The sequence below is a fragment of the Pseudoliparis swirei genome, chromosome 21 (assembly GCF_029220125.1).
Source record: "Pseudoliparis swirei isolate HS2019 ecotype Mariana Trench chromosome 21, NWPU_hadal_v1, whole genome shotgun sequence".
Lineage (NCBI taxonomy): Eukaryota > Metazoa > Chordata > Actinopteri > Perciformes > Liparidae > Pseudoliparis > Pseudoliparis swirei.
Genome location: NC_079408.1, coordinates 5,882,322 through 5,902,393, shown reverse-complemented (window position 1 = coordinate 5,902,393; position 20,072 = coordinate 5,882,322). Strand labels below are relative to the sequence as shown.

The 20,072-nt window shown below is 43.9% G+C and overlaps 1 protein-coding gene across 1 annotated transcript; it reads right to left on the bottom strand.

Annotated features, from left to right (window-relative positions):
- Positions 1-1,325: 1,325 nt before the first annotated feature.
- Positions 1,326-18,914, bottom strand: tbc1d19 (TBC1 domain family, member 19). The gene is made up of 21 exons (XM_056442932.1): positions 18,762-18,914; positions 18,537-18,609; positions 17,892-17,937; positions 16,832-16,907; positions 15,986-16,060; positions 15,669-15,732; positions 13,993-14,039; positions 13,451-13,561; positions 13,228-13,300; positions 11,586-11,624; positions 9,474-9,586; positions 7,962-8,036; positions 7,733-7,795; positions 4,979-5,063; positions 4,701-4,745; positions 4,309-4,341; positions 4,096-4,205; positions 3,882-3,973; positions 3,174-3,289; positions 2,970-3,040; positions 1,326-2,126 (listed from the first exon to the last, which is right to left on the bottom strand). Exons 1-21 carry the CDS (start codon positions 18,855-18,857, stop codon positions 2,052-2,054), a joined length of 1,578 nt encoding a protein of 525 aa, XP_056298907.1. The 5' UTR covers positions 18,858-18,914; the 3' UTR covers positions 1,326-2,051.
- Between the last annotated feature and the right edge of the window lie 1,158 nt (positions 18,915-20,072).

Below are 20,072 nucleotides of genomic sequence, written 5' to 3'. Positions count from 1 at the left end.
ATGTGGGTGAATTTTGAAGAATAATTCAAATATTTGCTGTGTAAATAAAATGATATACACCAATATACAGGTGTTGTATATTTGTGTTTTGCTACAGTCACTAAACCCAGTGCATCTGGTCCCTGTGCGTAGGTGTTTTATATTTATGATGCTGGAGTCCATAACAATTATATTTATGATCCTGTAGTCCATAACAAATATAATAAACTAAGTAAATATAAAATAAATCAGTCTCATTCTAATTGGACACAACACACGGCAACATTATTGACTGAGATGTGTAAACATTGATGTTTTTGGAAAAAGAAAAAAGGGCAAGTTTGATGGAAAAAAGAAAAAAAAATCATGAACAATTTTAACTCTCATTCAAAAGGAATTACAAAAATGTGACTCTTTCCAAGGTTAAGAATGAACTTCCCTGCATTTCCACAGCAAGTCCCCCAACAAATACAGAGGGGATTCTGTCAAAGGGATTCTAGATGCCAAAACCTGCCATGAGACCAACTTATTTACATTAAGTCTGCATAATAAAAGAAATACAATGAATTAACTTGAACTTTGCATGTTTCGGGAAAGCGATTTCATAAAGTCCTGTTAAAATATAATTTTTTCAATTGTATATTCCTCATTTTTCTTCTTTTGGTCAGATGAAACTTTATTGGTATACAACTGTAAGCTGTCTAAAAACAACAATTGATGTCCAATTTGATATCGTTGGAAATATAACCAGTCGTTCAAACACTTAGTAGTATAAGCCATATCTCCCTGCCAGCAGGAGCGACCCCTGTGTGAGTGAACCACACAGCAGGTAGCAGTGTTGTCTCAGGACGAACAGACTCCTGGAGGGCGAAGGAGGTGCATGATAAAAGAGTCACCCATGGGTGCCCGAGTGAACAGGTGGGAGGTGTAGGAGAGAGAGAGCGGGGGAGAGAGAGGGAGAGACGAAAGAGAAGAACTGCATAATTCGATACGTGCCCGCAGAAGAGGGAGGGAGGGGGCAGGGAGGGAGGAAGGAAGGAAGCCAACTACGAGGGAGGAATAGAGCAGATGCTTCATGTAGGAGGTGGGTGGGGGTGTGTGTGTGTGTGTGGGGGGGGGGGGCACGGCAGGTCAAGTCCCTCAAGGCTCCCAACCTGTCATTTAGCTTTTCAGCCTTCTCTAGTGAGCTCTCGAAATACAGTATTCCAAATATCTACCCGTCCACACACAAGCTGAAAATATAATGCAATTAAGGAGCAGGAAAAATCAGCCAGCAGAGGTCTGCAGCGCGGCCAAACATTAAAAGGTCTAATGTTTTAAAAGGTGGTACTCAATAACCAAGAGGATGGAGGCAAACTATTTTATTTCATTGACAAAAAAAGACATTGGCTGACAAAGAATACCGTTAATAATATAGAAAAATCATTTGATCGCATTGAAAATGAAAGGTGAAATACACTGGATATAGCTGGATACATTCAGGAATAAAACGCAGGATGTTGAATGAAGAAGTCATAAACACTGGCAATAAAGTTGCTAAAATCCCGTCAGCAGGAATATGCAATTTCTTCATAAATACAATAAACTATGTGTGTACACCTCAGCTTCTGACATATATATTTAAATAAGTTACATTTGACTCGTTTGTTCCTCTCAACGCGCTCAATGCTTCCCATCTCCTCATTCATCAGCGACGGCGTCCTCTAACAGCGTGAGAAGCAGCAGAGTAAATTGCAGGAGCTAATTAGCACTTCGTTAGCCGAGCTCGGCGGCGTGACCGTTGCTCTCCTCTCGCGATACGGCTGCCGCTCCGTGCTTAAGGAGGTTAGCTTGGCGGGCTTCACTTGCACACCTGTATAATATCTGATAGCGTATGATAGCGGGGATCCGCTATTCAGGGTACATCCATGCTAAAGAGGGGTTTGGCTTTGATGCTTGAGCTCGTGCGAGAGACGCAGGATCTGCCGCACTCGGGGGGGGTTTCTCGACGGAGGGTTGCCGGCGTTGCGTCTTTGCGGTCGTGGCGGCGCAAAGCGGCATTATGGGCTCCCGTCCCGGAGTCTCCGCGCTCCTCAGATGGCGGTGGCGAACAGGAAGACCTGGATGATCGGCATGACCTTCAGAGTCGAAAGGTCGGCGAGGACAGCCTGCAGTGTCGAAACGAAAACGCAAAGGGGATTCGTCATCTAGACTGCCCGCCGCGGCCCACCACGCCCTCTTTTTAAGATGCATATCTCCACAGAACAACATGCGAGATGACAGTGCAGGATCCTTGGGCAGCGACGACCCCTCGCCCGACAGCTCCCCGACCCTGTCCTTTTGGGATCGGAGGGAGATTAAATTTAGGGACCCTCTCATGTTTACCGGGAGGGTTTAACATTTCAACGCTGGCCCTGAGGGTCTAAATATAAGATAAGGAGCAGTATGTTATGATATCTTCTCCCTGCTTGGGGCAGGTGGTAAATGAGCAACCAGATATTGCCCGCCAGCACCTCGGAGCAACACATCAGCCGGTCGGCCCGTGCGTCACATTGTAGTTTAACCCCCTCGCCCTCGGGGGGGGGGGGGGGGGGGCGAGTCATCGGATGGGTTACTCCTGGTGTCAGTCATGTGACGGTGGCACGGGAATAACATCGCCGGTTAGAATCCTAATGCAACACAAGGCTGATAAGAGGAGGCACTAGTTCAGCTCCCAGGTGTGTGTACGCCACATTTGCGTGACGGAATTCAGATTAATGTGTTAAAAAAAAAGACGACATCTTCTCTGGTTTGTGGGAGTGGAAGGAGTGAAGTCAAAGAGTGAGGATCCTGAAGTGCTCAGCGAGGCATTTTTCAGACATGTGCATGCAGAAGACCGGGTTACTGGTCCTGGCTGGTCAATAACGGCTATTTGCAGCCTTCCAGGAGTATGTGGGGGGGGACAGGGAGAGGACCAAAGTGTCAAAGACACACACACACACACACACGAGTCGAATGGGAGACAGCCATACCTCAGCTGAACCCAGGGACGTCACTTCCATCAGGTTCTCGGCGCGGAAGGCGAACACAGCGGCCGCGAGGACTGGAGGAGGTTTCGGGGAGCACACGTTATGGAGGAGTGGCGGCAGAGATGAGGCATTGGGGGGGGGGGGGGGGTTAAAATAGAGAAAGTTAAGAGTGTCTTACTGCAGAGTTTGTCGTGCAACAACTCTTACCCGCCACTACTTCCAGTGAATCGTATCCCAGGATCCGGTCCCACAGCAGAAGCAGCTGGTCAGTGGACAGATAGCCAGAAAAGGCCCGAACCATCCACTTGAAGGCGATACGCAACCTGGGGACAAAACCATCACGTCTTAAGGCGCCAGGAATAGGCCGAGTGTATTATTATTATTAGGAAGTTGTGAGAACACATGTTCACCACAAGATGGCAGAAGCGCATCATAGAAAAAAGACGCGTGTCTGTGCAAGGTGTAGCCTAACTCTATATATGAAAGAAAAACCACCGGAGACTGAAAACACACCTTTTCCGACTATATCTGGATTAAAACACAGATTTGCACTTCAGTGGCACTTAAATAGCTCTTACTTATGGTACTTTTGTAGTTTGACTATGTTGAGGAAATGTTACTTCCTGTATTCTTGTTGTTCTTAGTTTGTACTCTAGGTTGAAATGCACTTATTGTAAGTCGCTTTGGATAAAAGCGTCTGCTGAATTACATGTAATGTAATGTAAAAACGAAGCTAAATACAGAAATATAAATGAAGTGGGAATTTAAGAACCTGGATGAAGAAGGAGAAAAATATTGAACAAGAAATCACATCTTTATGTTCAATTTGTGACTGTGGACCAAGTTAGACCATTAGATCTGATGATGATGATGATGATGATCACTGTCACTCAACGAAGAGGAGCGGCTACTCACGGCTGCGCCCCGATTTGTCTCAGGTGGTAGAAGAGCTGAGGCAGGTGTGTCTGGAGCAGCCGCTCAAACTGCAGGCACAGAGACACGATGCCCTGCAGGAGGAGCGGGGCACATTCGGGAGGGAAGGCGCACCGACGTCACAGGATGTTTTGTTGATCTCGATATTTGGTTTGTGTGGTTGTATGAAAAGATGAGTAATAATCGGGGAGTTTACCGAGGGCGAGGAGGAGATGGAGTGTAATCTAAAGAAGTAGCGGATGTACATTTCCCTGAATACACTGTACAGCTTGGAGGGCTCGTTGTACAAGAAACACAAAGGTGCCACTAGAGAACAACACACACAAACACACACACACATTGTTATATATTGATGTTGCGGTATTCCTCCTGCGAGTTTAATGTGATAACAGGGGCAAAATGTACTCACCATACATTGAAAACCCGTGAAAAGGGATGACACCTGTGAAAATGAGATGTTTCAGTCAATGCAAATGTATTTATTTATGTATTTAAAATAAGCCCCATCGGATGAGGCCCTGCACGCAATTTGAAAATATCAAAAACATTAAAATGGCATTAAAAAAACAACACTTAATAGTATCTAAATGGCCCAAAGTAGCCATTTAACAGTTGTTCTTTAATGTCAATTTAAATATGTACGTCTCAGAAACACGTCAAATGAATCTTAGAATGTAAATCATTGTGTCATGAATGTAGATAAACGGCGTATAATTTAGTCTACATGAAAAAATGTAATCAATAAAGAGTCACATATTGTGTTTTTGTGGTTCTCTGTATCGACGATGTTTGCAGGCTCACCGTTGGGAGGGTAAACGACAGCACACTCCTCTTCGCCTCCCTTCCCTGTGGAACAGACACAGATAGATCAATAAGCGGCAGCCACAGATTAGAACTACTACTACTAGTACTACTACTAGTAGTAGTACTAGTACTAATGCAGCGGTATCTGGGTCAAGCCATCCGAGTACAGTGGCGCTCTTTTGAGTTCATGTGATGTGTGCTGCGTCTGCGTGCATGTGTGTGCGTGTGCGTGTGTGTGCGTGTGTGTGTCCTTGGTGAGGGCCACATCATCTCACCCTGGATGAAGGATCTGGGCGGAGTGGCACTGTTGTATTTGAAGTTCTCCAAGACGGCGGTGTCTCGAGAGAAACACAGCAACACCTGGCAACACACAGGTATGGTATTAAACAGGCTCACACTCTCACACACACACACACACATACAGACACACACACATACAGACACACACAAGGCGTGGATTACACACACACTATGTCACATAATCCGTGCCTGGCAACAGGGAATAAAGGAGTGAGAAGTTAATACAGTGTTTGTATTTTCTTTAGCTCGGGAGCCTGTGATGGCCTTTATTAATTCTATTAAAGCGTCGCACCGGCACCGCTTTCCATAAACCGCCGACTCATCGTTTCAAGTCCAGCCGGCTACTTTACAAAGGATTTATTTATTCTAATAAAATTCTATTTGATTAAAAAGTGGCCGATTTGACCGACCTGCACCTCGACCATCGTGAACCCGACGATGGAGACACACGTCTAAAGGTCTGCATCGGTCCCGCCCCCACATGCTCTATACGAGTGTGTGTGTGTGTGTGTGTGTGTGTGTGTGTGTGCACTAAGCTGAGAGGTCATGCCCTGCAGTGCAGAATCATTTTTGCCATATATGTCTATAAATAATTGTATTTAATCCAATACATAGTCTAGAGAAGACATTACACCTAAAAATAACCTATTTTTGGTCAAAATAAACCTGCATTTATGTTTCTAATACAATAGGCTACATTAAACCGTACAGTGAATGAGTCAATTCATAAATAAATAATTAATATGGTTTTATTATACTTAATTGCTTCGGTCTAAAACATGAACAGCTATTTACAGACTTAAAAATCGCACAGGAAGCATAATTCTCCTTCTCGACGCGTTTACAATCTGGTGCGCAAACTCATTAAAATATGCAATAATTAGGATCAGTGTGTGTGTGATGGAGTAATGCGCACCTGGAGCCCTCCAGGATGTCCGACGCAGACATTAAGCGTAGCGGCGGCCGGAGTGGGCGTGGAGAGGAGCTCTTTCCATTACGCTCACATCTCGGGAGATTTTTTGAGAGCCCGTCTCATTTCCAGCGTCCACTTCAGCCGAATTACATTTGGGGGGGGGGGGGGGAATAAACTCTCCGGGGCCAAAAGGAGCCGGCAGCTATTTATAGGCGTAAATGAATAGGAGAGGCCTATAGCATGCGTCTAGTGTACTTGCTTGGTTTGCAATACAGGGTTCTTACACATTTTGACCAGTGGATTTCCAGGACTTTAAACCAAATTTCCATGACCAAACTGAAATCTCGGTATAAACATGAACATTTTTGAAAATGTAGCGTATTGAGAGCGTACGCCGGCTTATATTTTGAGCGTCTTTCTTGTTGATTTGAATTGTTAGTTTTCCCCTTTCCCCCTTATAATTTGACCCCATTCAATGTTTAATGTCGTTGTCGGTTCGGTAGTCAAAAAACAAACAAACTCACACTTAACACTTAAACTTAAAAATAATAATAAATATTAATTTTAATTGAGGTTTTAATTGCTGGCTAACAATTGCCAAAAAAGCAAAAATATAAATATAATAAATACAGGAGGGTGAGGTGAACATTGAATCAAATGAAATGACCCAAAGGCGTGGGGAGGGTGTAATATTGATTCGGGTCAAAATGACCCTAAGGCAACACAAGGGTTAAAGAACACATTAATTATTTCAAACTTGGCGTAAATGAACATGTGATTATAACAAATTTCCATGACTTTTCCAAAACTTTTACGATTTAAGTTTTTTCCATGACTTTTCCAGGCCTGGAAATGACCATTTTAAAATTCCATGACTTTTCCAGGTTTTCCATGACCGTACGAACCCTGGCGATATGAAATGAATGGGAGTTTAAAGCTATTTAAAAGTAAATGCCATATAAATAATGCACATAAATAGTCATTTAAATTGTTTGAATGATGTACGTTTCTACGTGTTCCTCTTCCATTTGCTATAATGAGCGTTATTTGTTTTTAATGACAACATAAAACACGACAATGTCGCCCTTTAAAAAACACTTGCACTTTCCTCCAGTGCAACCTGTTTTGAATGAGTGGATTCTTTCACTGCCGGGTGAGTTTACCATCGGTCAATATTGACAGCGATACCGGCGCTTTGTTCCCGCTACGCCTGCGTGCTCATTGGTCAGCCGCCGAGGAGCGCGACATGTTCGCAGCTGCTGAGTAAACGCGTTGCCGAGTGTACGCCGACGCTCGTCTATCGGCTGTGAAGGCAAACAGAGCGCCGACTGCCGGGATTGTATCCTCTATACGCAACTGGAGGCGAAGAGGAACGCTGGAGAGCAGTAATTCAGCTCCGCTCTAGTGGAATGAAAACGTTTCATTTTGAATAGCAAGTGATATATATGTGTTAAACACTTGTGGGAGACCATGTAACTATGGTGACTACTTAAAGGGACGGGATAAAAAGCTGTTAACCGTATTAAAATGAGAATCCGTCCCCAAAGGAAAATGTGTTTCTATCCTCCGCACACTCTAAAAGTTGTGTATAAAAACTGATTTGTAGTCACCTTGGTGGTGGTATAGTGGGATAGTGGGGTTGTGGTATAGTGGAATGGTGGTATAGTGGGATGGTGGTATAGTGGAATGGTGGTATAGTGGGATGGTGGGATGGTGGTATAGTGGGATGGTAAGATGGTGGGATGGTGGTATGATCGTATGGTGGTATGACGGTATGGTGGGGGGATGATGGTGGAACTGAGAGAGGAGACCCTACCTGATAGAGGAAATCTTCAAACACAAAGTAGTAGTCGTCGTTACTGGCAGTGAGCTTCACGTCCTGGAGGGCGTTGGGAATAACAGTTCAGTACATTCATGCATATAGAGATTTTGTGTACCAGAAAATATTTCCTTGGTGTTCATGTCGCGCAGTGCCAATGATTTCGGTGATGAGGAATCTAAAAGAAACTCTAAAACCAAAGCTTCAGCGTCTGTTTTGAACGTACCTTGTAGATGAGGTTGTCCACCAGCAGGTCGTGTTGTATGACTCCAGCCGTGAGCTGCTCGTAATGCATCACGTCCTGAAACAGCAAAGATACAACATGGTTTACGTGTACAATAACCTGCGTGAAGAAAAAAATCCTATGCAGGGACCTAAACTGGGACTATCTGGACAAAATCAAATTCCAGTTCTCCGCGGTACGTTGAAGGATCGCCCTTTTGACCGCCAACTCAAGTGTACGTGTTCTGACGGCGACGACCGAGTGGATTACGACGAGCTCGAGGGATGGGCGTCTCGTTTCCGACCGCATGGTTAAACTCAAAACGTGTCTCCGGTTTGAGGCGGGTCGCATCAGATCGCGAGGAGAACAGAAACAGAGACCTTCTGACAGCCGACGGAGAACATTTAACCCTCTGTGGTAGTATGGGCGGCGTCAAGAGAAGAAGACACTTGAAATGACTTCCGCCAGAATACTTGAAACTGATTAATTAGGGTCAAAAGGAGAAAACAGATAAATAACCTTGCTTTGGTTATTTTGTCGGTAAAACTTAAGCAACTAGAACGGGCACTCGGTAGAGTGCATACCTTCGCATATCACAAGATTGGGCATTGAATTATGAACATTTTGGCATTAGTTGCATGCCAATTGGATAAAAATTGACCGTGCTATGGTAAAAAGAAGATGTTGACCTTTTCGTGACCTTGAACTTGACCTTTGACCCGATTGATCCCAAACTATAATCAAATGGTCCCCGGATAATAACCAATCATGCCACCAAATTTCACGCGATTCGGTTTAAAACTTTTTTTGTCATGCGAGGAACACGCATACAAACAAACAAACAAATAAATGAATAAATAAATACACGGCGATCAAAACATAACCTTCCGCATTTTCAATGCGAAGGTAATAACCAAAATGCTGGTTTACGCAATGAGCCAATCCGACGCTGACTGTTTAATGTGTTTGCCCTTTGACGTCCAGCGCCACGGTAACACTCTCCAGACCTCCGTCGGGTCCCTCAGGAATCAATCTTCCCACAGCGAGCATTGTTTTATCAACTCGGCCTCAACGGGAGACTCTGGACTCGCCACACACACCGGCGGCCGCTCTGTTTGGGCTGACTGAGCTCGATCGCCTGCGTTTGATTATCTTTACATTTCGCACACGCGGGACAAGACACAGCTACAATAAACAGGACCGGGGGGGTTAATACACAGATTATGTTGCAGGTCAGTGTTTCGGGTATTTCACTGTCAAGTGTCAATCCCAGGATACTTTCTAAAACAGACCAATTGTAATCCATATCTGAAACAAAAATACTCAAGAGGGCCCAAAAACAACAAAAAAAGACCTGAACATCAACTGTGAAAACTTCCCCCTGTAGTAAACATGCAGTTTGGGAATCAGTGCAGCTGTGTGTGCTCGGCTGTTTTATAAGAAACACTGACGGTTAACGGCCGCCTCCAGCTGTGTGTGTGTGTGTGTGTGTGTGTGTGTGTGCGCATGTAGTACCTGTGGCTGGTTATTAGAGTTCAGGATGAGGGCCCACAGGTCTGCACGGAGCCCAGTAGAACAGCCCTGCCTGCTGTACTGCTGCGCTGCTGCACTGTCCTGCTCAACAACCACTAGTTAAAGAAAGAGAAAAAGAAGTGAGACACAAAGAGTGAACAATGGAAGAGCTGCAGGAGACAGAAAGACATGGACAGATATTATATATAGTTCCTCCATGGCCCGTTTTAGTGCTGAAAATCTTACATTCATTTTTTTCTAATACATTTGATTAAAACAAAAAATGTATTGAATAAACTCTAAATTATTTGAATAAAGTTAAATCGAATTAAAATAAATATCAATTAAGTACAATTATTTGTTTCTAACCAGATAGTCAAATAAATAAATGTATTCATTATTTAATTAAGTATTTGTCTTTATATTAAATACATTTGAATTCAATAAATGAATTAAATATAATTATATTTAATCAATTCAATTAAAATGACTATATTAAATGAAATTACTTCAAATGTATGGTTTTTTATTCATTTTAATCAATAATTTAAGTTACTTAATTAATCAATAAATAATTAATCAAATTTACTTTAAATGAATCAACCATTAAATTGAATGACGTCAAAATAATTATATTGATTTTAACTTAAATTTGACCTGCCAACGAGACCGCATCGGACCAGCCAGAATTCATAGAAAGCCTCGAGATTTTCTGGCAAAATTATATAATATGTGAACACAGCAGCTGTGAAAATGAACACCTGCCCATCTTGACTGGCAACAACAACGCTGGAATGGTCAAGAGGTTTGTTTTCTTCAAGAGAACTTGGAGAGGATGGCCTCCGTTTAGACAATAATAGAACATCTACCAACGGGGACTTTGATGCATCCCAAAAACAATAACATAAGTTATTCAAACTGCTACAAACATGCCATGGCAGTGATTCATCCCAAAGAGCGGGCAAGCGGTCGCTCCGTATCCCACATGTTTGGGTTCCACGGGCGTGTTCAAACGCACACAGTGGCTCCCGACTTCATTTCCATCCTCTCTGACAACGTATAAACAGAATGAATCATAACACAGACATTCCCATAACGGTGATAATCGCAGAGCTTTCCGAAAAAAAACCCTCTGGAAGCAACCTCTCCCACATCTCCATATTACCCTAAATCTCTGTTGTGACGGTAGCCAAAAGACACGCGGCCCCTTGACTCAAGGTGCCGGCCAGTCATAACATAAACGAACACACTCCTCGGCTCTTAAATTTCCTATTTGAGTGCACTTAACACTCGGCCTGGAATACGACTCGGGAGCTCTGGACCCGACACGCAGCCAGCCGAGGGTGAAATACTGGACCGGGGCCCCGAGCTGTGTATATGAAACGCAGCTTGTGCGTTTCAGACGCCCGTCGATGTGCGATTGGCGTCCAGAATGCGGTTGTCGTTTACACCGGGGTCAAAGCGGAGCAACGGGGTGAGACTCAAACGTGCATATCGCGCTGACTGCTGCACTGGAGACGGCGAAGAGGGAGATCCATTAACGCCAGCAGCTGACCACGTGGCGGTCAGTCAAACTAATTACCTTCGCATTGAAAATGCGGAAGGTTATGTTTTGATCGCCGTGTATTTATTTATTTATTTGTATGTGTGCTCCTCGCATAACTCAAAAAGTATTAAACCGAATCGCATGAAATTTGGTGGGATGATTGGTTATTATCCAGGGACCATTTGATTAGATTTTGGGATCGATCGGATCAAAGGTCAAGGTCATGAAAAGGTCAAAATCTTCTTTTTACCAATTGGCATGCAACCAATGCCAAAATGTTCATAATTTAATGCCCAATCTTGTGATATGCGAAGCTATGCGCTCTACCGAGTGCCCGTTCTAGTTAATGCATTATTTCATGCACCCTGTTATTCTTTTATAGAGTCCTCTTCCCTTGCTTTCAGGAACGTCTATGCACCCCTACGTCTTGTATTTGTACTTCATTTTGATCACTTTGTGGAGAAAAGATTGCACATTTAAATTCCTCAACTAAAGAATTAGAATAACAAAAAAGCCGATGACAGCAACGCATCTCGGACACAATTTAAATCCAATAAGCGAACACCGACCTTTTTTCCCGATTTGAACGTACTCGTTTTCAAACATGTCTGCAGAAGAAGAAGAAGAAGAGAGAGAACGAAACAGATTAATAATCGCCCGGCAGTGCCTCACTTTCTCAAACTAATGTTATCTCTTTGATTTACAAACACAGCGGCGGTGGATACAGTTCTATTTAAAGTCTAAACACCCGGCTGCAACAATGTCAATATCTGGACTCAACAGAGATATTGTTTGACAAAACCCAGACGGCCATGTGGCACTGGAGGCCGGAGTGGAAAACACACCATTAAACCCCCAGTGTCCATGAGGTAAACACATTTGTGTTTGTTATAGCTGATTAATTACCTCTAGAATGAAAATGTGTTTAGGTATCAAATTAAAAAGCTACTGAAAGGACGCCTTCCCTCTTTTTTATTAATAATCATATACTAAACAAAATAACTCTAAAAAAGGTTAAATACTGTACAGAGACAATTATGCTGCTCGATGTCCAAACCAGTATCCCAACTGGGAATCAGCTGTGGCTCAATGTCGTGCGTGGCTGGTGTCATGGTAACGGGATGCACAAACCAGTTAACCAACCCACTTACAAAAGGAATAGTTCCACATTTGAGGCATTATGGGAAGTTTGCTTTCCTGACACTTACACTTGTGTGTGTCGATTAACTAGGAAGCCGCCGCCAGCAGCTGCTTAGCGTAAAATAGCTTAGCATAGCTTAGCTTAGCACAGACCAAAAAAATACAATGTGATATTAACTGAGCTTCAAACGCGCAGAGCTGGGCTGTTGTCCTTGTTTTCAGTCTTTATGCTAAGCTAAGCTAACCAGTCACTGGCTACGTCTGCATATTATATACAGGACTGTCTCAGAAAATTAGAATATTGTGATAAAGTTCTTTATTTTCTGTAATGCAATTAAAAAAACAAAAATGTCATGCATTCTGGATTCATTACAAATCAACTGAAATATTGCAAGCCTTTTATTCTTTTAATATTGCTGATTATGGCTTACAGCTTAAGAAAACTCTAAAATCCTATCTCATAAAATTTGAATATTTCCTCAGACCAAGTTAAAAAAAGATTTATAACAGCAAAACAAAATCAAACATTTGAAAATGTGTTTCCAGGTGTTTCGAGTTAATTAGACGATTCAAGTGATTTGTTTAATACCCTACTAGTATACTTTTTCATGATATTCTAATATTTAGAGATAGGATATTTGAGTTTTCTTAAGCTGTAAGCCATAATCAGCAATATTAAAAGAATAAAAGGCTTGCAATATTTCAGTTGATTTGTAATGAATCCAGAATGCATGACATTTTTGTTTTTTTAATTGCATTACAGAAAATAAAGAACTTTATCACAATATTCTAATTTTCTGAGACAGTCCTGTATATATATATATATATATATATATATATACTTTATTCATCCCCAAGGGGACATTTCTTTGTAGCAGCAGCAAACTAGTTTACAATATATACAATACACTCAAATTAAATTAAATAGCAGAGCAGGACATATTGAATTTAAGAATAATAAATAATTAAATAATAATTAAAAAATATATATATTTTTTTTTTTAAATGTGTAAGTAAAAGGCTTTCTTTCACTTGGATGGTGAATGAATGTGTGTAGTTATCCAGTAATACCGGGATTGATGTGAGCATGGTCATCAATCCCCAACTGCCCATTGGCCAGGCTCAGCTCCGAGAAGGCCAGCCTCTGGAAATTAAACACACAACACAAAAATGTTAAATACATTGTGCATTTCCCAGGGCAGCTCAACAGGAGACGCCGTCATATGCGTCACAAACGGACAAAACAACTGCAGCCAAGACACACGGAGGAGGAACCCTCCACAGGGGTCCCTACCAGCTGAGGGATGTCCCGGACACTCAGGGGGACCTGGACGAGACCCCAGTGGCTCCTGACGCCGACGTCCTCGCTGACGTCATGATTCGGATTCCGCAGGCCGATTAACACCTGCAACAACGCGGCATGTAATTATATATATTTGAGGTTTTTCTTGCTGTGCACTGAAAACTCAGAGCTGCAGAAATCTGCTTACAGGGTTCTTACACATGTTGACCAATGGATTTCCAGGACTTTTCCATGACTTTAAACCAAATGTCCATGACCAAACTGAAATCTCGGTAGTCGGTATAAACATGAACAATTTAGAAAATCGTGCGTATTGAGAGCGGACGCCGGCATATATTTTGAGTGTCTTTCTTTAAAAATTAATTAATTCAAACTCTGCGAAAATGAGCATGTGATTACAACAAAGTTCCATGACTTTTTCAAAACTTTTATGATTTAAGTTTTTTTCCATGACTTTTCCAGGCCTGGAAATGACCATTTTAAAATTCCTTGACTTTTCCAGGTTTTCCATGACCGTAGAACCCTGTGCTTACCTCCAGGAAGTCTTTGGGGGCATACACAGGCCGAAAGCTAGTGAGATCTGAGGAGACACAAAGACGTAAATAAACCTCAATTTCTGAGGAGTGCGTGGCGCTCGCAGCCGACGCGTGTGCACGATGTTTACATCTGCTCCTCCGGAACAGGTTCAGCGGCCTAAAAAAAAAAAAACGAGACTACGCGAACGAATCCGACCGCGAAGTCCATTTAATCAACTTCAACTCGAACGCGCTCCCGGAATTCATTTGTGACACTCGGCTTCGTCTTGGCCGCGCGAGAAGCGTAGAGGAAGCGTCACGGTGCGCTCCGGCAGCTTTAAGTGGGACTTCCAGAGCGAGAGGGCACGGAGCGGGAGGGAGCCGCTCGTTATCGCCGCTCCGTCCCGACGGGTCTGGACAGCTTCAACGCGCACGACGTGTTTATAGCCGCATCCTAAATGTTATGATATGGCGGCGAGCCGCGACAGCATCGTTAGGCCCGGTGGTCACCGGGCTCTCTGTCGCTGTGCTGCCTCAAAGTGCAAAAGGTTTGGTTCACCGAGTGTCTCCGGAGACTAAATGATGCGAAACGCTGAATGCTTGAGCCCCGAAGGCCGAGCCTCCGACGACATGTGAAGCCAGAACACCAGGATCCACATCTGGAAACCACTGTTTACTGCTCAGGGTTCGGACACATGTTGACCGATGGAATTCCAGGACTTTAAACCAAATTTCCATGACCAAACTGAAATCTCGGTGTGTACATTAAAACTTTTTGAAAATGTAGTATTTAACTCTCTTACCTTTCGGGTCAATTTGACCCCATTCAATGTTTAACGTCGGTGTTCTTTGGGGTCAATTTGACCCCAGGCTGTTTTTCACTGTGTCAAACATATAAGAAATATCAACTTTTTTAAATATTTAAAGTGCTATTTAGGTCGTCAACAAACAAACATAAAGTACCTCACACTTAAACTTGGGAAACAATATTAATTCTAATAATTTTCTGGAGGTTTTAATTGCTGGGGTCAAATTGACCCCCGAGGGTAAAATATGTTAGTAAATGTGAAGGTAACAGGAGGGTTAAACAATGAGAATTACAAAGCATACAATATACCTTAAATGAAACAAATGAATGAGAGACAATAGTTTGATTAAAAGAATGAACATTACTATACATGTTTATTCTTGGAAACACTTATATAAATGTTTATTCTTTTAATCAAACTATTATCCTTTACGTGCAAATCCACCTGTTTGGACTTGGCGTATGCCGGCTTATAATTTGAGAGTCTTCCTTTCAAAAACATGTGAATTATTTTAAACTCGACGTAAATGAACACGTGGATATAACAAATTTCCATGACTTTTCCAAAACTTTTGTGATTTAAGTATTTACCATAACTTTTCTAGGCCTGGAAATAACCATTTTTAAATTCCATGACTTTTCCAGGTTTTCCATGACCGTACGAACCCTGACTGCTCAAATGGTTCCGAGTGACCCGACGCTTCTTGAAAATCCTTCCCGGATAACGCGGGCGCGCTAGATCCGGTTTTCCGGAGACGTGTTCAGCCGATGCGACGTACGCCCGACGTCCGACCGACGCCCCGGCGAACAGACGCGTCGACACTGATCTTTCGTAAAAGGCAGACTCGTTCGGGGGGCCGGGGCCCCTGGGTAATGTTCTGCAGACCTGGTTCATCCGCGCCCATCTCGTTCCATTTGTTGGCGAGCTCCTTCTGCTCCGCTGCGGGCCTCTGCAGGAGGAGGGGGGGGGGGACATAACATCCCCAACAACTCATTATAAAGCTCATTGCTAACCGTAACTGGACTGTTGTCAAGCTTCGCCTCAGTTCAGCCACGATTCAGAGCTCAGTCAGAAAACTATACGGGCGTAAGAATATTTTAGCGCGTTGCGACTACGAAGGCCGCTTGCCAGGGAATCTCAAGTAAGCGCCGTTGTAGTTATACACCGTCCGTCCGACGGGGAATTGACAATATTTTCGTTACCATGCGAGCGAGAGGCACTCCGAGCTCGGTGCTCATGCTGTTCAGGCTTTTGAGGACACGCTTCTCCCAGCTGGCCTGTGTGAGAGGGGAGCGCCCACAAAATGCAGTGAATACAGTGAAGAAGAAGAAGAACCAAGAAGAAGAAGAGCCAGGAAGAGGAGGAGGAGGAAGAAGAAGGTGGAGGGGGAAGCAGAAGAAGGTGGAGGAGTAGGAGGAAGAAGAAGAAGGTGGAGGGGGAAGCAGAAGAAGGTGGAGGAGGAAGAAGAAGAAGAAGAAAAAGAAGGTGGAGGGGGAAGCAGAAGAAGGTGGAGGAAGCAGAAGAAGAAGAAGGTGGAGGGGAAGCAGAAGAAGAAGAAAAAGAAGGTGGAGGGGAAGCAGAAGAAGAAGAAAAAGAAGGTGGAGGGGGAAGCAGAAGAAGAAGGTGGAGGAAGCAGAAGAAGAAGAAGGTGGAGAAGAAGAAGAAGAAAAAGAAGGTGGAGGGGGAAGCAGAAGAAGAAGCAGAAGAAGGTGGAGGAGGAAGAAGAAGAAGAAAAGAAGGTGGAGGGGGAAGCAGAAGAAGGTGGAGGGGGAAGAAGAAGAAAAAGAAGGTGGAGGGGGAAGAAGAAGAAGGTGGAGGAGCAAGAAGAAGAAAAGAAGGTGGAGGGGGAAGCAGAAGAAGGTGGAGGAGGAAGAAGAAGAAGAAGAAGAAGGTGGAGGAGGAAGAAGAAGAAGAAGGTGGAGGGGGAAGAAGAAGCAGAAGAAGAAGAAGGTGGAGGAGGAAGAAGAAGAAGAAGGTGGAGGGGGAAGCAGAAGAAGAAGAGAAAGAGGAGAGTGAGGAGTGACGGGGATAAGAAGAGACAGACTGACCTGAGCCTTGCGCATGTAGGCCAGCGGCTCTTTGAGGTGCTCTGGAGGAGCGGCGGGATGACTCGGGGGCAGCTGGCTAGGGGAGGCAAACACAGGGGGCGATGCGGCGCAATAAAAAGAAGGGTTGATCAAGAGCATCCAGACGTGTGTTTGGATGATCGAAGCCGCGACGAACGCAGAAAATATAAATGATACGAACTGCTTCAAGGCCGAGGATGGAAGCAAAAGGCGAATCACATTGAGAGATTCTTCTTTTAAAGAGCAGTCCGTCACCGTGAGAGCCAGAGGAGTCAGAGCGCCTCCACCCGACGCCTCCACCCGAAGCGTCTCGTGTCTTCTCCCCCCGAGGAAGCGCTCGGGGCAGATTGAATGACTCACGGTGTCGGGGCCTTAAACAACGTTCAGACTAATCCGTTTGAGGAGCACGCGGGCCTGACTGACGGCCGACGGGAGGATCAGTCAAAAAGTTATATGTCATCCTTCAAAAAGCAGAGCATGAGTCGTCGAGAGAGAGAGAGAGAGAGAGAGAGAGAGAGAGAGAGAGAGAGAGAGAGAGAGAGAGAGAGAGAGAGAGAGAGAGAGAGAGAGAGAGAGAGAGAGAGAGAGGCATGTGACCCTCGGAGGTAAGATGAGCAACCCCTTTGAAGGCTGTTCATCGAAGGTTCAGAGTGGTCTCCTCTCCGGCTGTCGAGCGATTGGATTCAAATAAAGACGACAGGAGAGCTAAAGGGACACGAATCCAGATTATTATGGCGTCGTCGGCAACGCTTTACTTTCTCTTCGCGAGAGACAAAATAACTACGAAGCCAGTAGCACTGAAAGAAGGCGATCAAAACGAGACGCTGAGCAGATAAACAACAACAACAACGTGAAGGACAACAATATTGTTTACAGAAACTAGCGCGAGGCAACTTTGTATCAAAATGATCTACGATACCTAAATTATGTAATAACTTTTTGAAACATGACAGTGGCAAAGCTTCGCCTCCCCAGTGGGATGATGTCATGTTGTTGTTTGTGTGTGTGTGTGTGTGTGTGTGTGTGTGTGTGTGTGTCTTACACATGCAGCTCCCTGTACACTGCATTCTGCAGCTGTCTTTCCCAGCCTGCAACACATTGAGACACGTCATCACCACACTGACGTAAGAAGAGGAGAAGAAAGAGAGAGGGAGAAGAGGAGAATAAAGAGAGAGAGGAGAGAGAAGAAGAAAGAGAGGGAGAAGAGGAGAATAAAGAGAGAGAAGAGGAGAAGAAAGAAAGAGAGGAGAAGAAAGAGAGAGAGGAGGAGAGTGAGAAGAAGGAGGGAGAAGAAGAAAGAGAGAGGAAGAGAAGAAAGAGAGGGAGAAGAGAAGAAAGAGAGGGTGAAGAAGAGAAGGAAAAGAAGAAAGAGAGGGAGATGAAGAAAGAGAGAAGTAAAAGGAGAGTGAGAAGAAAGAGAGAAGGAGAGGGAAGAAGGAGAGAAGAAGAGAGAGAGAGAGAGAAGAAGGAGAATAAAGAGAAGAGAGAGAGGAAAAGAAGAAGAGAAGGAAGAAGAAAGAGAAGAGAAGAAGAAAAGAGGAGAGAAGAAAGAGAGAAGTAAAAGGAGTGAGAAGAAAGAGAGAAGGAGAGAAGAAAGAGAGAAGGAGAGGGGGAAGAAGAAGAGAAGAAAGAGGGGGAAGAAGAAGAGAGAGAAGGAGAAGAAGAAGACAGTCGATAATGTGCCCACCTGTTTTTTTTAGAAAACTGCGTACGTCTTCTTTAAGGGAATCCAACTTGATGTCAGGCTGATGTAAACACTCCTGCGGGACATTTGAGAAACCATCGTTTTAAAAGTTGTAGTTTTGTATGCGCTGTATGAACCGTCTCACTGCCGGAGGAGCGACGCGCAGGTGCACAGCAACCGGCTCGCTAGCCGCGAGCTCACGAGCCTCGCGCCGCGCGCCTCGCTCACTTTGGCTCTCCTCTCTATCTGGGAGTGCAGGTGGCTTCCCCTCAGCCGCCGCACGATGAGCGCGATGCTCGGCGACAGCTCGGAGCCGTCGTCCATCCTCCGGAGCCGGGCGTCGCGTCGGAAGCAGGCGCCGATATTTTGGAAGGTGTCGCACATCCGCAGCATCCGGGCCCCCTGCAGCGGTGTCGCGAGGGGGCGGTGCGCGCGCGAGGGGGAAACAAGAACCAAGACACGTTGGTTCCGACACGAAGATTCCTCTTCTTTTTTTTTTTTAAGTATGAAGTAGAATGACATTATAAATACTTAAATAATGTAGCTGGACATGTGAGTTAAATACAGTATTTTCCATTCTACCACTGCATATAATATCACCCTTATATATATTGCATATTTTACCCCACCACATATATTTGGCAGATTTAAGAGATGTGACTTTTATTTGTTCGGATAACAAAATATAACTCAATAGTTATAAATTGAAATATCCAACATCTTATAATATAGTTCCACCTCAACAGCATCAATTAAACGCTGCTTACACCTGAACGCATCTGTGTGACAATGAAATAATACAATATATATTCATATATATATTCATATTATACTTAATAACAGTTAGTTTTATGTAGCATGAATACTTGTACTTTTGATGGTTTAAGTACATTTGTTGAAAGTGCTTCTGCACTTTAACAAGTGAGATTTTTAATGCAGGACTTTTACTAGGATGGAATATTTCTGGATATTGCTAATCACACTCAGTAAAGACTCACATGTTAGATGTGGTGTTTGAACATTTTCCATGTGCAAAGAGTCACATGACGCAGGTGCATGTGTGACATAGCCTACATGAATTCCTCATGTGCTTTTTTTTCAAGCAAAACTTGAAATGGCGAATTAGAGAGCAATAGTGCTTTCTTCCTTATACCTCCAAGTTCAAAGCCATTAAGGCGCATCTGTTGTGACAATGATTGATCTGCATGCGTTCTTACAAGTGACAGTGAAACACTGCTGACATTCATCTTCATGTTTGACTAACCACAACCAGCCTTGACATACCGGTTGTTTCTCTTTGCAAATATAGCTTCATACGCGAGAGTTTATAAAAACACATAACCCTGACCCTAACCCTCCTCATAATAGTCTTGCAGCCAGTACGACAACATATAGTTCAGAAGCCAGAGTGTTGGAGTTGTGTCGGTTCATGGGCACTAATGACAGAGCAGCGTCTCTGCACCCATCACAACAATTACAGCACGAGTCAACAGACTTACACACTGCTGTTGACGTGCTCACATGCCACTGCAGGCAGAG